An 18281-nucleotide genomic window follows, 5' to 3' on the forward strand; every position below is an offset into this window, starting at 1 on the left:
CTAAGATAATAACACAACCCAACGATGGTAAGATAACTAAGATAATAACACAACCCAACGATGGTAAGATAACTAAGATAATAACAAAACCCAAGGATAGTAAGATAACTAAGATAATAACACAACCCAACGATGGTAAGATAACTAACATAATAACACAACCCAACGATGTTAAGATAACTAAGATAATAACACAACCCAACGATGGTAAGATAACTAAGATAATAACACAACCCAACGATGGTAAGATAACTAAGATAATAACACAACCCAACGATGGTAGGATTAAGATAATAACACAACCCAACGATGGTAAGATAACTAAGATAATAACACAACCCAACGATAGTAAGATAATAACACAATCCAACGATGGAAAGATAACTAAGATAATAACACAACCCAATGATGGTAAGATAACTAAGATAATAACACAACCCAACGACGGTAAGATAACTAAGACAATAACACAACCCAATGATGGAAAGATAACTAAGATAATAACACAACCCAACGATGGTAAGATAATAACACAACCCAACGATGGTAAGATAACTAAGATAATAACACAACCAAACGATGGTAAGATAACTAAGATAAAAACACAACCCAACGATGGTAAGATAACTAACATAATAACACAACCCAACGATGGTAAGATAAATAACATAATAACACAACCCAACGATGGTAAGATAACTAACATAATAACACAACCAAACGATGGTAAGATAACTAAGATAATAACGCAACCCAACGATGGTAAGATAACTAAGATAATAACACAACCCAACGATGGTAAGATAACTAAGATAATAACACAACACAACGATGGTAAGATAACTAAGATAATAACACAACCCAAAGATGGTAAGATAACTAAGACAATAACACAACACAACGATGGTAAGATAACTAAGATAATAACACAACCCAACGATGGTAAGATAATAACACAACTCAACGATGGTAAGATAATAACACAACCCAACGATGGTAAGATAACTAAGATAATAACACAACCCAACAATGGTAAGATAATAACACAACCCAACGATGGTAAGATAATAACACAACCCAAAGATGGTAAGATAACTATTACGATGGTAAGATAACTAAGATAATAACACAACCCAACGATGGTAAGATAAAAACACAACTCAACGATGGTAAGATAATAACACAACCCAACGATTGTAAGATAACTAAGATAATAACACAACCCAACGATGGTAAGATAATAACACATCCCAAAGATGGTAAGATAACTAAGATAATAACACAACCCAACGATGGTAAGATAATAACACAACCCAACGATGGTAAGATAAAAACACAACTCAACGATGGTAAGATAATAACACAACCCAACGATTGTAAGATAACTAAGATAATAACACAACCCAACGATGGTAAGATAATAACACATCCCAAAGATGGTAAGATAACTAAGATAATAACACAACCCAACGATGGTAAGATAATAACACAACCCAACGATGGTAAGATAATAACACAACCCAACGATGGTAAGATAACTAAGATAATAACACAACCCAACGATGGTAAGATAACATAAGATAATAACACAACCCAACGATGGTAAGATAACTAAGATAATAACACAACCCAACGATGGTAAGATAACTAAGATAATAACACAACCCATCGATGGTAAGATAACTAAGATAATACCACAACCCAACGATGGTAAGATAATAACACAACCCAGCGATGGTAAGATAACTAAGATAACAACACAACCCAACGATGGTAAGGTAATAACACAATCCACCGATGGTAAGATAACTAAGATAATAACACAACCCAATGATGGTAAGATAACTAAGAAAATAACACAACCCAACGATGGTAAGATGACTAAGATAATAACACAACCCAACGATGGAAAGATAATAACACAACCCAACGATGGTAAGATAACTAAGATAATAACACAACCCAACGATGGTAAGATAACTAAGATAATAACACAACCCAACGATGGTAAGATAACTAAGAAAATAACACAACCCAACGATGGTAAGATAACTAACATAATAACACAACCCAACGATGGTAAGATAACTAAGATAATAACACAACCCAACGATGGTAAGATAACTAAGATAATAACACAACCCAACGATGGTAAGATAATTAAGATAATAACACAACCCAACGATGATAAGATAACTAAGATAATAACACAACCCAACGATGGTAAGATAACTAAGATAATAACACAACCCAACGATGGTAAGATAACTAAGATAATAACACAACCCAACGATGGTAAGATAACTAAGATAATAACACAACCCAACGATGGTAAGATAACTAAGATAATAACACAACCCAACGATGGTAAGATAACAAATATAATAACACAACCCAACGATGGTAAGATAACTAAGATAATAACACAACCCAACGATGGTAAGATAACTAAGATAATAACACAACCCAACGATGGTAAGATAACTAAGATAATAACACAACCCAACGATGGTAAGATAACTAAGATATTAACACAAACCAACGATGGTAAGATAACTAAGATAATAACACAACCCAACGATGGTAAGATAACTAAGATAATAACACAACCCAACGATGGTAAGATAACTAACATAATAACACAACCCAACGATGGTAAGATAATTAAGATAATAACGCAACCCAACGATGGTAAGATAACTAAGATAATAACACAACCCAACGATGGTAAGATAACTAAGATAATAACACAACCCAACGATGGTAAGATAACTAAGATAATAACACAACACAACGATGGTAAGATAACTAAGATAATAACACAACCCAACGATGGTAAGATAATAACACAACTCAACGATGGTAAGATAATAACACAACCCAACGATGGTAAGATAACTAAGATAATAACACAACCCAACGATGGTAAGATAATAACACAACCCAACGATGGTAAGATAATAACACAACCGAAAGATGGTAAGATAACTATTACGATTGTAAGATAACTAAGATAATAACACAACCCAACGATGGTAAGATAAAAACACAACTCAACGATGGTAAGATAATAACACAACCCAACGATGGTAAGATAACTAAGATAATAACACAACCCAACGATGGTAAGATAACTAACATAATAACACAACCCAACGATGGTAAGATAACTAAGATAATAACGCAACCCAACGATGGTAAGATAACTAAGATAATAACACAACCCAACGATGGTAAGATAACTAAGATAATAACACAACCCAACGATGGTAAGATAACTAAGATAATAACACAACACAACGATGGTAAGATAACTAAGATAATAACACAACCCAACGATGGTAAGATAATAACACAACTCAACGATGATAAGATAATAACACAACCCAACGATGGTAAGATAACTAAGATAATAACACAACCCAACGATGGTAAGATAATAACACAACCCAACGATGGTAAGATAATAACACAACCCAAAGATGGTAAGATAACTATTACGATTGTAAGATAACTAAGATAATAACACAACCCAACGATGGTAAGATAAAAACACAACTCAACGATGGTAAGATAATAACACAACCCAAAGATGGTAAGATAACTAAGATAATAACACAACCCAACGATGGTAAGATAATAACACATCCCAAAGATGGTAAGATAACTAAGATAATAACACAACCCAACGATGGTAAGATAATAACACAACCCAACGATGGTAAGGTAAAAACACAACTCAACGATGGTAAGATAATAACGCAACCCAACGATTGTGAGATAACTAAGATAATAACACAACCCAACGATGGTAAGATAATAACACATCCCAAAGATGGTAAGATAACTAAGATAATAACACAACCCAACGATGGTAAGATAATAACACAACCCAATGATGGTAAGATAACACAACCCAATGATTGTAAGATAACTAAGATAATAACACAACCCAACGGTGGTAAGATAACATAAGATAATAACACAACCCAACGATGGTAAGATAACTAAGATAATAACACAACCCAACGATGGTAAGATAACTAAGATAATAACACAACCCAACGATGGTAAGATAACTAAGATAATAACACAACCCAACGATGGTAAGATAATAACACAACCCAGCGATGGTAAGATAACTAAGATAACAACACAACCCAACGATGGTAAGGTAAAAACACAATCCAACGATGGTAAGATAACTAAGATAATAACACAACCCAATGATGGTAAGATAACTAAGATAATAACACAACCCAACGATGGTAAGATGACTAAGATAATAACACAACCCAACGATGGAAAGATAATAACACAACCCAACGATGGTAAGATAACTAAGATAATAACCCAACCCAACGATGGTAAGGTAACTAAGATATTAACACAACCCAACGATGGTAAGATAACTAAGAAAATAACACAACCCAACGACGGTAAGATAACTAAGATAATAACACAACCCAACGATGGTAAGATAACTAAGATAATAACACAACCCAACGATAGTAAGATAACTAAGATAATAACACAACCCAACGATGATAAGATAACTAAGATAATAACACAACCCAACGATGGTAAGATAACTAAGATAATAACACAACCCAACGATGGTAAGATAACTAAGATAATAACACAACCCAACGATGGTAAGATAACTAAGATAATAACACAACCCAACGATGGTAAGATAACTAAGATAATAACACAACCCAACGATGGTAAGATAACTAAGATAATAACACAACCCAACGATGGTAAGATAACTAAGATAATAACACAACCCAACGATGGTAAGATAACTAAGATAATAACACAACCCAACGATGGTAAGATAACTAAGATAATAACACAACCCAACGATGGTAAGATAACTAAGATAATAACACAACCCAACGATGGTAAGATAACTAAGATAATAACACAACCCAACGATGGTAAGATAACTAAGATAATAACACAAACCAACGATGGTAAGAAAATAACACAACTCAACGATGGTAAGATAATAACACAACCCAACGATGGTAAGATAACTAAGATAATAACACAACCCAACGATGGTAAGATAACTAAGATAATGACACAACCCAGCGATGGTAAGATAATAACACAACTCAACGATGGTAAGATAATAACACAACTCAACGATGGTAAGATAATAACACAACCCAACGATGGTAAGATAACTAAGATAATAACACAAACCAAAGATGGTAAGATAACTAAGATAATAACACAACCCAACGATGGTAAGATAACTAAGATAATAACACAACCCAACGATGGTAAGATAACTAAGATAATAACACAACCCAACGATGGTAAAAAAACTAAGATAATAACACAACCCAACGATGGTAAAATAACTAAGATAATAACACAACCCAACGATGGTAAGATAACTAAGATAATAACACACCCCAACGATGGTAAGGTAACTAAGATAATAACACAACCCAACGATGGTAAGATAACTAAGATAATAACACAACCCAACGATGGTAAGATAACTAAGATAATAACGCAACCCAACGATGGTAAGATAACTAAGATAATAACACAACCCAACGATGGTAAGATAACTAAGATAATAACACAACCCAACGATGGTAAGATAACTAAGATAATAACACAACCCAACGATGGTAAGATAACTAAGATAATAACACAACCCAACGATGGTAAGATAACTAAGATAATAACACAACCCAATGATGGTAAGATAACTAAGATAATGACACAACCCAACGATGGTAAGATAACTAAGATAATAACACAACCCAACGAGGGTAAGATAACTAAGATAATAACACAACCCAACGATGGTAAGATAATAACACAACCCAACGATGGTAAGATTACTAAGATAATAACACAACACAACGATGGTAAGATAACTAAGATAATAACACAACCCAACGATGGTAAGATAACTAAGATAATAACACAACCCAACGATGGTACGATAACTAAGATAACTATGCAACCCAACGATGGTAAGATAATAACACAACCCAACGATGGTAAGAGAAGTAAGATAATAACACAACCCAATGATGGTAAGATAACTAAGATAGTAACACAACCCAACGATGGAAAGATAACTAAGATAATAACACAACCCAACGATGGTAAGATAACTAAGATAATAACACAACCCAACGATGGTAAGATAACTAAGATAATAACACAACCCAACGATGGTAAGATAACTAAGATAATAACACTACCCAACGATGGTAAGATAATAACACAACCCAACGATGGTAAGATAACTAAGATAATACCACAACCCAATGATGGTAAGATAACTAAGATAATGACACAACCCAACGATGGTAAGATAACTAAGATAATAACACAACCCAACGAGGGTAAGATAACTTAGATAATAACACAACCCAACGATGGTAAGATAATAACACAACCCAATGATGGTAAGATAACTAAGATAATGACACAACCCAATGATGGTAAGATAACTAACATAATAACACAACCCAACGATGGTAAGATAACTAAGATAATAACACAACCCAACGATTGTAAGATAACTAAGATAATAACACAACCCAACGATGGTAAGATAACTAAGATAATAACACAACTCAACGATGGTAAGATAATAACACAACCCAACGATGGTAAGATAACTAAGATAAAAACACAACCCAACGATGGAAAGATAACTAAGATTATAACACAACCCAACGATGGTAAGATAATAACACAACCCAACGATGGTAAGATAATAACACAACCCAACGATGGTAAGATAACTAAGATAATAACATAACCCAACGATGGTAAGATAGCTAAGATAATAACACAACCCAAAGATGGTAAGATAACTAAGATAATAACACAGCCCAACGATGGTAAGATAACTAAGATAATAACACAACCCAACGATGGTAAGATAACTAAGATAGTACCACAACCCAATGATGGTAAGATAACTAAGATAATGACACAACCCAACGATGGTAAGATAACTAAGATAATAACACAACCCAACGAGGGTAAGATAACTTAGATAATAACACAACCCAACGATGGTAAGATAATAACACAACCCACCGATGGTAAGAGAACTAAGATAATAACACAACCCAATGATGGTAAGATAACTAAGATAATAACACAACCCAACGATGGTAAGATAACTAAGATAATAACACAACCCAACGATGGAAAGATAACTAAGATAATAACACAACCCAACGATGGTAAGATAACTAAGATAATAACACAACCCAACGATGGTAAGATAATAACACAACCCAACGATGGCAAGATAACTAAGATAATAACACAACCCAATGATGGTAAGATAACTAAGATAATGACACAACCCAATGATGGTAAGATAACTAACATAATAACACAACCCAACGATGGTAAGATAACTAAGATAATAACACAACCCAACGATGGTAAGATAACTAAGATAATAACACAACCCAACGATGGTAAGATAACTAAGATAATAACACAACCCAACGATGGTAAGATAACTAAGATAATAACACAACCCAACGATGGTAAGATAACTAAGATAATAACACACCCCAACGATGGTAAGATAACTAAGATAATAACACAACGCAACAATAGCAAGATTCAGTGTAACCAGAGAGTTTCCTTCAATACAATATTAAATCAATTTAGCTTTAAGTTACACGAATAACGACCCATGAACATTTACACAATGATTTCACTCTCAGCGACAAGGAAACGTTTTATTGACATATCTCTTTGTCAAGATGTCCAGTGCTCATTAAAAGCAGTCAGGTGGCAAGAGCCAGGAGGAAGACCCCTGCAACCACAAATAGGTGAGTACACAAAGACACACACACACACACACACACGCACACACACACACACACACACACACACACACACACACACACACACACACACACACAACTGACGCATCTATGCCGTGATACAAATGCAAAAAGCTTTGAATAGCCAAGATTAACGATGATTGCATACAGCCGCTCAGAGTGTTAGTGAGGTGAGTGTGAGGTGGGTGTTAATTGAGTTAGGTGATTGTTAGGTGAGTGTGAGGTGAGTGTTAAGTGAGTGTGAGGTGAGCTGGCTAGTATTAAGAGATCCCTGATAACATTATTCACCCCTGGACTGCACTGGAATCTCATACACAGGCCTGTGATGGATCCCACTTCGACATACTGGAGAGCCGATAGACAGCCCACGGCAGGACGGAGAGTGCTGGCACGAATAATTTACAATCTCAAGAAATCGAAATGAAAGATTGCAAGCAAACCATTGTAGGGGTGGGGATCAAACTCACGGCACGTAAGTCGTAAAACTCCAGGCCAGTGCGTAAACCACTGGGCCAGCTGATTACAATAAGATTCATCCAACTAGGTTTATTTATACACCATAAGTAGGTTAGCATGGACCGCCATTGTGACCACAGTGGTTACAGTGGTGACCCAAGCAAGCTTCCCTATGGTGTATGAATATACCTAGTTGGATGAATATTATGGCAGCCAGCTGGCCCAGTGGTTAACGCACTGGCCTGGAGTTTTACGACTTACTTGCCGTGAGTTCGATCCTCACCCGTATCGTGTAAGTTACACTTATCCGGTTCTTGCTTCACTTCTAACCATAACTATTTTCTTTCACTCACTCCAACCTTCATTTATTCTTATACCAACTATTAGGCACAGTTAAATGACCAGTAGTTCCTGGCCGCAAGCTTTAATATCAGTAGAGATATAAAACAAACCAAATGAACCCACACTAGAGATTATTTTTCACCAGCTGTATATTCACACCGCCCAGGTTATTTTCTACCTCAGTCAGTGTCTCAGGTTTGTAAGTAAGTTTGTTAGTACTCAATTCGGGTTATTGTTCTGATGTAAATCCCAGGACATCAGTGCCTTTAATTAACCACTTTCTTCAATGGTGTCTCAGTCTTCTTGCATGAAATGTCTGTCAGGTAAACTGGTCTATAAAAATGGCTTCTTGTGATTTACACAAACAAATGGAATACTGCCAACATTACTGAGCATTGAGCTTCGTCAAGTCTCTTGATAATACATGACGTTGTCCCAGTTAAAGATTGCTATGTAATGGGTATTTTTTATTTATATATTTATATTGAGGACTTCGTCTTGTTATCTGCTAGTACTTAGACTAGTACTGATGGTGGGTCGCTGCTCGTGTTACACTCCCGTCATTATTGTGATGATATAGCATAAAAATGTTAAGAAGATTTAAAAATTTGGTAAACCATCTGCTTCTGTCTATTGTCTTAACGTGACCATACAACAACGCAACACTGTACAACAACACAACACTGTACAACAACGCAACACTGTACAACAACGCAACACTGTACAACAACGCAACACTGTACAACAACGCAACACTGTACAACAACGCAACACTGTACAACAACGCAACACTGTACAACAACGCAACACTATGTAACAACACAACACTGTACAACAACACAACACTGTACAACAACGCAACACTGTATAACAACACAACACTGTATAACAACACAACACTGTACAACAACGCAACACTGTACAACAACGCAACACTGTGCAACAACACAACACTGTACAACACAACACTATGTAACAACACAACACTGTACAACAACACAACACTGTACAACAACACAACACTGTACAACAACGCAACACTGTACAACAACGCAACACTATGTAACAACACAACACTGTACAACAACACAACACTGTACAACAACACAACACTGTACAACAACGCAACACTGTACAACAACGCAACACTATGTAACAACACAACACTGTACAACAACACAACACTGTACAACAACGCAACACTGTACAACAACGCAACACTATGTAACAACACAACACTGTACAACAACACAACACTGTACAACAACGCAACACTGTACAACAACGCAACACTATGTAACAACACAACACTGTACAACAACACAACACTGTACAACAACACAACACTGTACAACAACGCAACACTGTACAACAACGCAACACTATGTAACAACACAACACTGTACAACAACACAACACTGTACAACAACACAACACTGTACAACAAGGCAACACTGTACTACAACGCAACACTGTGCAACAACGCAACACTGTACAACAACGCAACACTGTACAACAACGCAACACTGTACAACAACGCAACACTGTACAACAACGCAACACTGTACAACAACGCAACACTGTACAACAACGCAACACTGAACAACAACGCAACACTGTACAACAACGCAACACTGTACAACAACGCAACACTGTACAACAACGCAACACTGTACAACAACGCAACACTGTACAACAACGCAACACTGTGCAACAACACAACACTGTACAACAACGCAACACTGTACAACAACGCAACACTGTGTAACAACACAACACTGTACAACAACGCAACACTGTACAACAACGCAACACTGTACAACAACGCAACACTGTACAACAACGCAACACTGTACAACAACGCAACACTGTACAACAACGCAACACTGTACAACAACGCAACACTGTACAACAACGCAACACTGTACAACAACGCAACACTGTACAACAACACAACACTGTACAACAACGCAACACTGTACAACAACGCAACACTGTACAACAACGCAACACTGTACAACAACGCAACACTGTACAACAACGCACCACTGTACAACAACGCAACACTGTACAACAACACAACACTGTACAACAACGCAACACTGTACAACAACGCAACACTGTGCAACAACACAACACTGTGCAACAACGCAACACTGTACAACACAACACTATGTAACAACACAACACTGTACAACAACACAACACTGTATAACAACACAACACTGTACAACACAACACTATGTAACAACACAACACTGTACAACACAACACTGTACAACAACACAACACTGTACAAGACAACACTATGTAACAACACAACACTGTAGAACAACACAACACTGTAGAACAACACAACACTGTAGAACAACACAACACTGTAGAACACAACACTGTACAACACAACACTATACAACAACACAACACTGTACAACAACACAACACTGTACAACACAACACTATGTAAGAACACAACACTGTACAACACAACACTATGTAACAACACAACACTGTAGAACACAACACTGTACAACACAACACTATGTAACAACACAACACTGTACAACAACACAACACTGTACAACACAACACTGTACAACACAACACTATACAACAACACAACACTGTACAACAACACAACACTGTACAACACAACACTATGTAACAACACAACACTGTACAACACAACACTATGTAACAACACAACATTGTACAACAACACAACACTGTACAACACAACACTGTACAACACAACACTATACAACAACACAACACTGTACAACAACACAACACTGTACAACACAACACTATACAACAACACAACACTGTACAACAACACAACATTGTACAACACAACACTATACAACAACACAACACTGTACAACAACACAACACTGTACAACAACACAACACTGTACAACACAACACTATACAACAACACAACACTATACAACAACACAACACTGTACAACAACACAACACTGTACAACACAACACTCTACAACAACACAACACTGTACAACAACACATCACTGTACAAAAACACAACACTGTACAACACAACACTATACAACAACACGACACTATACAACAACACAACACTGTACAACACAACACTGTACAACACAACACTGTACAACAACACAACACTGTACAACACAACACTATACAACAACACAACACTATACAACAACACAAGACTATACAGCAACAACACAACACTATACAACAACAAAAGACTATACAACACAACACTGTACAACAACACAACACTGTACAACAACACAACACTGTACAACACAACACTATATAACAACTCAACACTATACAATAACACAACACTATACAACAACACAACACTATCCAACAACACAACACTGTACAACACAACACTATACAACAACACAACACTATCCAACAACACAACACTGTACAACACAACACTATACAACACAACACTGTACAACACAACACTATACAACAACACAACACTATCCAACAACACAACACTGTACAACACAACACTATACAACACAACACTGTACAACACAACGCTATACAACACAACACTGTACAACACAACACTATATAACAACACAACACCATACAACAACACAACACTGTACAACAACACTACACTGTACGACAACACAACACGATACAACAACACAACACTGTACAACAGCACAACACTGTACAACAACACAACACGATACAACAACACAACACTGTACAACAGCACAACACTGTACAACAACACAACACTGTACAACAACACAACACGATACAACAACAAAACACTGTACAACAACACAACACGATACAACAACACAACACTGTACAACAGCACAACACTGTACAACAACACAACACTATACAACACAACACTGTACAACAACACAACACAACACTGTACAACAACACAACACTGTACAACAGCACAACACTATACAACAACACAACACTGTACAACAGCACAACACTGTACAACAACACAACACTGTACAACAGCACAACACTGTACAACAACACAACACTATACAACAACACAACACTGTACAACAGCACAACACTGTACAACAACACAACGCTATACAACAACACAATACTATACAACACAACACTATACAACACAACGCTATACAACAACACAACACTATACAACACAACGCTATACAACAACACAACACTATACAACACAACGCTATACAACACAACGATATACAACAACACAACACTATACAACACAACGCTATACAACACAACGCTATACAACAACACAATACTATACAACACAACACTATACAACACAACGCTATACAACAACACAACACTATACAACACAACACTATTCAACACAACACTGTACAACAACACAACACTGTACAACACAACACTGTACAACAACACAACACTATATAACACAACACTGTACAACAACACAACGCTATACAACAACACAACACTATACAACACAGCAGTACACAACAACACAATACTATACAACACAACGCTATACAACAACACAACACTGTACAACGCATCACTATACAACAACGCAATAATTTCGCCAAAATCATTCTGAACCTAACGAAAAAAACATATTTCACTGTGTTTGTTTAGTATTAAATTACTGTAAACAAATCTAAAATATATTTAGTTGAGTTAGGCTAAAATAAATTGTTCTTGTTATAATAAGGTTAGGTAAGTTTTCTAAGATTCCTTTTGTGCAAAATTATAAATTTTTACATTAACATTAATGAAAAAATATATCTTTAAACGTATAAAAGAAAATTTCAGAAAGGACTTTTAAATGAGTTCTTGCTAATTGACCAGTTTTACATATTCGGCACGACACATATATATGTATATATTCAAAATCAAGTACGCATCTTCAACCTAAAAGCTCTTCAGTCATTTAATAAGAGTAATCAGCATAAATGACTAAAGCACTTCAGAAATGTAGCGTCTTAATTATTTAGAACGTTAAACCCGCAAGGGTCCTACAACTAATGAGGACCAGGAATCATTCAAATTCGATTCCCCAGGAAGGTGGACTGCGTGTCTACAACATGGAATTTACACCTGTGGATTACTTTCTTGTTCTCGTGGGTTCAGTATCAGCTCCGCGGATTTCCAATGTGATGAATTATATGGATTTCAGGATCGAGTTTCAGCGCCATCAACCTCCACTTCAAAACTGGCTTATTTCAAAGCAGTTTACTAAATCTTCCTTCAACACTTCATCCGAATCATTCCACTTCCTGACCACCCTATGGCTGAAGAAATAATTTCTGTTATTCCTCTGGCTTTAAAGTTTAATTGTACTGATTTATTTCAATTCTCTGCCTCTCTAATAGTATATTATCCAAGTGCTGCCTCAGAGAACTTTGTCCGTCGGTGTTGTGCCTCTCTTGGTAGTTGTACCTTCTAATGTTATCAGATTCAGTATTTTTGTCTCTCTTCATAATTAATTTAACTCTGAGTTTTGTCTCATTAAAAAAATCAGCATATTGTATAGTTTCTTGACATGCTTTATCAGATGTGGGTTCGATATTGGAGGTGCATACTGTAGGATGCGTCTGGCATATGTCAAGTACAGGGGTCATGTGTATTTATATAAGTACCCGCTCAGTTTGTTTATGTAATGTGCACTTCCATCACTAGAGAGGCGGTACAAACATTCCGTTTCTTCGGCAGGTGTTGGTGGGAACACCAGCTGATGGTACGTTGTTGAAGGGCGACATCATCACCAGGATCAGCTGCACCGAGACTAAGAACATCACACACCAGCAGGCCGCAGATCTCTTCAACAACGCTGGAAATCAGATCGCCGTCCAGATAAAGAGGTAAGGCACCAGCCCGGGGGATACAAGTGTCCCGCTGTGTATGATGAGAGGGCAGGGCAGCTGCCTTCTCCATACAGCGGACAATTACTAATCCAGGTGCATGGACAGCTGGAGATGCCGGAGGCTCAGCGTTGTTAATTTCAGTTATTTAAAAGATTTTTGTCTGTTTATACTTTATTTAACAACATTGGCTACACTGTAATGTGCACCTATCCTATTCTGTGTAATAGTTAAATTGCCGCAGGAAAAATTTACTGTTTCCTTTCAGTATTCTATTCCAAAACTGAAGTGTTTACCTGGAGTTTACCTGGAGAGAGTTCCGGGGGTCAACGCCCCCGCGGCCCGGTCTGTGACCAGGCCTCCTGGTGGATCAGAGCCTGATCAACCAGGCTGTTGCTGCTGGCTGCACGCAAACCAACGTACGAGCCACAGCCCGGCTGATCCGGAACTGACTTTAGGTGCTTGTCCAGTGCCAGCTTGAAGACTGCCAGGGGTCTGTTGGTAATCCCCCTTATGTGTGCTGGGAGGCAGTTGAACAGTCTCGGGCCCCTGACACTTATTGTATGGTGTGCATGAGGTGCGAAACTTCAGATGAGTGATGAGGATATCGTCAAGTATTTCACTATGTATTCAACAGCAATGGAAGTTTAAAGCATTTACCGCCAGCAGGACTGAAGTAAATCTGTGTAGGAGTTACCGTCAGGATAGTTAGAGAGGATGAGTGGTACTTGAAGGATACCTGATGAATGATTTTGGAGGTCAGCGCCCCCGCGGCCCAGTTTCAGTCCAGGTCTCCCTGTGGATCAACCAGGCTGTTAGTATTGGCTGGTTGCACGTAGCCCAACATACGAACTATACCTCGGTTGGTCAGGAAATGATCTGAGGCTCTTGTCAAGTTCCCTCTTGAGGACAACCAAAAGTTTGTTGGTAATTCTCCTTACTTCACCAAGGAAAATAGCCAAAAAAAAAAAAAATCTCTGGATTTACAAGTGCGGATGAACCATAATTGTGATGTAGTTCAGCTGGGCTTGTGAGGTCTCTGGGGAGACCTAATTTAACCAATTATATGGTCACACATGGCCTTGGCAAATGTCTGTCAGCCACGCCTGTTCAGCGTCAGATCTCGGCGTCAGGTCGTAATACGTGGTGCACACCCCATTGTGGAGGGTGCTTGGACCACCATATAATATGCCCAAGGAAGATCTGATCAGAGGGACTTTGAGCGGAGCTGCTGCTGTGTGCAGAGCTCTGAGCAGGAGATTTGAAAGGAGCTGCTGCTGGGGTACAGGGCTCGGGAGAAGGCTGCTGAAGTGTCTGGAGGAGACTGTTGGAGACATTGGGCAGAGTACTGGCTTGGAGCAGTACTCGTGCTGTGTAGGTCTTGGGGCCTGTGGTGAACTGTCCTCTGAACTATATTGTAAGTTATATTCATTTTCGCCAAGTTGATTGTGTTCCCTGTCTCACTGCTTATATGTACAATCACCATTTATCTAAACCCCAATAATGTTCTCCTGTTCCCAAATATATTATTGTACAAGGACTTAATAATAAACTGTGTTTGAGTAGAATAGTAATACTCACTGTCCCCGTTATTTTCTCTTTTATTCATTGTTTTATTTCAAGTAGTGAGAGGGTGAGTAGTGTGGTGAGTAGTGAGAGGGTGAGTAGTGTGGTGGGTAGAGTAATGAGAGGTGAAGGTGCATCACCTGTGACCTCACATTACCTACCTCCACTAATCATCTCCCCTACCGCTCGCCGCTAACCACCTCGCCTGCCTATCCCCTGCCTACTGACTCCTTACTCCCATATTCCCCACTTATATCCTTACATTCCATTACCCCCTGCATGATATAATCAGTGAAGGTGCTGAGGGCAATTCCTACATAATACTACCTCCAGTCTTGCTGTAACTATTTCTTACAAGCTTTCATAGCTACTGATCTAATAGTGGAATGTTTGAGGGTGAGATTGATGAGAGGATTAGGAAAATAAACTGACAATGTGATGTTCTGACGAGAACACTACAGATCAGCCTGAACCTTATATGATGTTCTGACGAGAACACTACAGACCAGCCTGAACCTTATATGATGTTCTGACGAGAACACTACAGACCAGCCTGAACCTTATATGATGTTCTGACGAGAACACTACAGATCAGCCTGAACCTTATATGTAACAAGAATATCAATGAGTCATGTTAGCCATAAAAGACTGAAGCCTGAGCCACAGTCACCTGGGCTTCATGCCACATGATACGTAGCTTCGAAAATCACTAAAAGAAAAATGACGAGGAGTAACGGTGATCTATTTATAAAATATTTGATACTCGAAGGACAGGTAAAGAAATATGAAGGAAGAAGTGAGACGTGCGCAGCGTCGACTTGGCAACGCAAGAGAAGAAAAATATTGAAGAAAGGTTACACATATCGGATAACATGCAGATAATTATGGTGACACGTGTGTGGTAGTGGCGGAAGCAAGAAGTCAGCAGCTAAGATGGAGGAATAATATCACCAGTTGTTTATGTATATCAACATTTACCCTTTTCATAATGGCACTTTAAAAAAAAAGGTGTAAAATGGACAGTCTTTTTTCATCGTTTTGTTTAATCTTTGAACGAAGTATTTTGAAACAAACATCCTCTCTGATATCAAACAGCTTGACGTAACCTAGCTTAGATAACCTGATGCAATATTTTCATAAGAAAATATATTTTGAGAGAAGAGAGGGTGTCTTTATCTCAGTTTTTGACAGGTTAAGCTTCGTACTGCCAAACATCATATTCACCATATGTGTGTGTGTGTGTTTGTTTATATATATATATATATATATATATATATATATATATATATATATATATATATATATATATATATATATATATATATATATATATATATATATATATATATTTATGTACTATAGTATTGTAACCACGAACGAGAGGTATATAATCAATAACAACACTGCGACTAGCCGGGGGATCGAACCCCGGCTAGTCGGGGTTCGATCATGGTGAGCAAAAATTCACGACGCTCTAACCCACTGGACCATCCAATCCTACAAAGATCACGCACCCAGCAGAGCTAGGTGTTGTACAGTGATCTGAGAACATACGATGGTGTGGGTGCCTAAGAGCTAATTTCATTCTACTCCCCGTTTGGTGTACTAGCCTCCACAAGCAGTATATATAGAACTGTAACCACGAACGAGTGGTATTTAATCAATAGCAACACTGCGACTAGCCGGGGGATCGAACCCTTGTCGATCGCCCGTGACTCCTTGCTGGATTCCTGCTCTAGGTTTGTATTTTCTGCAGTTACTGTTCAATTGTCGTGCGCCTAAGGTGATATGCTCAGTACTTTGTTCACCTCGAGGTCTTTCTCCTTGCGAAAAGTTTGTATTTTGATTTAGGACTTCTTTGCCAAAATTTTCATAACCTTACATTTACTGGACTTAAAGGACTAAGGGTGACATGACTGCAACATGAAAAATACTGAGTGGAATGTACAGGGTGAGTCTGTGTGAGAGGCGGGTCTCAGGTACACGAGGGCACAGCTGGAAATCAGAAGCACAGATGAGTCACAGGGATGTTAGGAAATTTTTCTTTAGCATTAGAGTGGTTAGGAAGTGGAACAATATAGACAGGGAAATGGTAGATGCAAGATCCAGACGTGGCTTTAAGAATAGGTATGAGAAGTCTCAGTCAGGAAGAGTGAGTGAACCCATTAGCGGCTAGCAGAGAGGAGGGGGGTCAGGAGCTGAAACTTGA

General features: G+C 37.8%; 1 protein-coding gene across 8 annotated transcripts in view; it reads left to right on the forward strand.

Moving 5' to 3' along the window:
• LOC128703343 (PDZ_signaling and DUF4749 domain-containing protein Zasp66) overlaps window positions 1–18281 on the forward strand; it is a 325662-nt gene that overhangs the window by 147258 nt on the left and 160123 nt on the right. For all 8 annotated transcript variants that reach the window (XM_070085326.1, XM_070085325.1, XM_070085330.1 and 5 more), the window contains exon 2: window positions 14358–14506. In XM_070085326.1, coding sequence (XP_069941427.1) covers window positions 14358–14506 — 149 coding nt within the window. The remainder of the gene's footprint in view (window positions 1–14357; window positions 14507–18281) is intronic.

Source organism: Cherax quadricarinatus, chromosome 15, assembly GCF_038502225.1.
Source record: "Cherax quadricarinatus isolate ZL_2023a chromosome 15, ASM3850222v1, whole genome shotgun sequence".
Taxonomy (NCBI): domain Eukaryota; kingdom Metazoa; phylum Arthropoda; class Malacostraca; order Decapoda; family Parastacidae; genus Cherax; species Cherax quadricarinatus.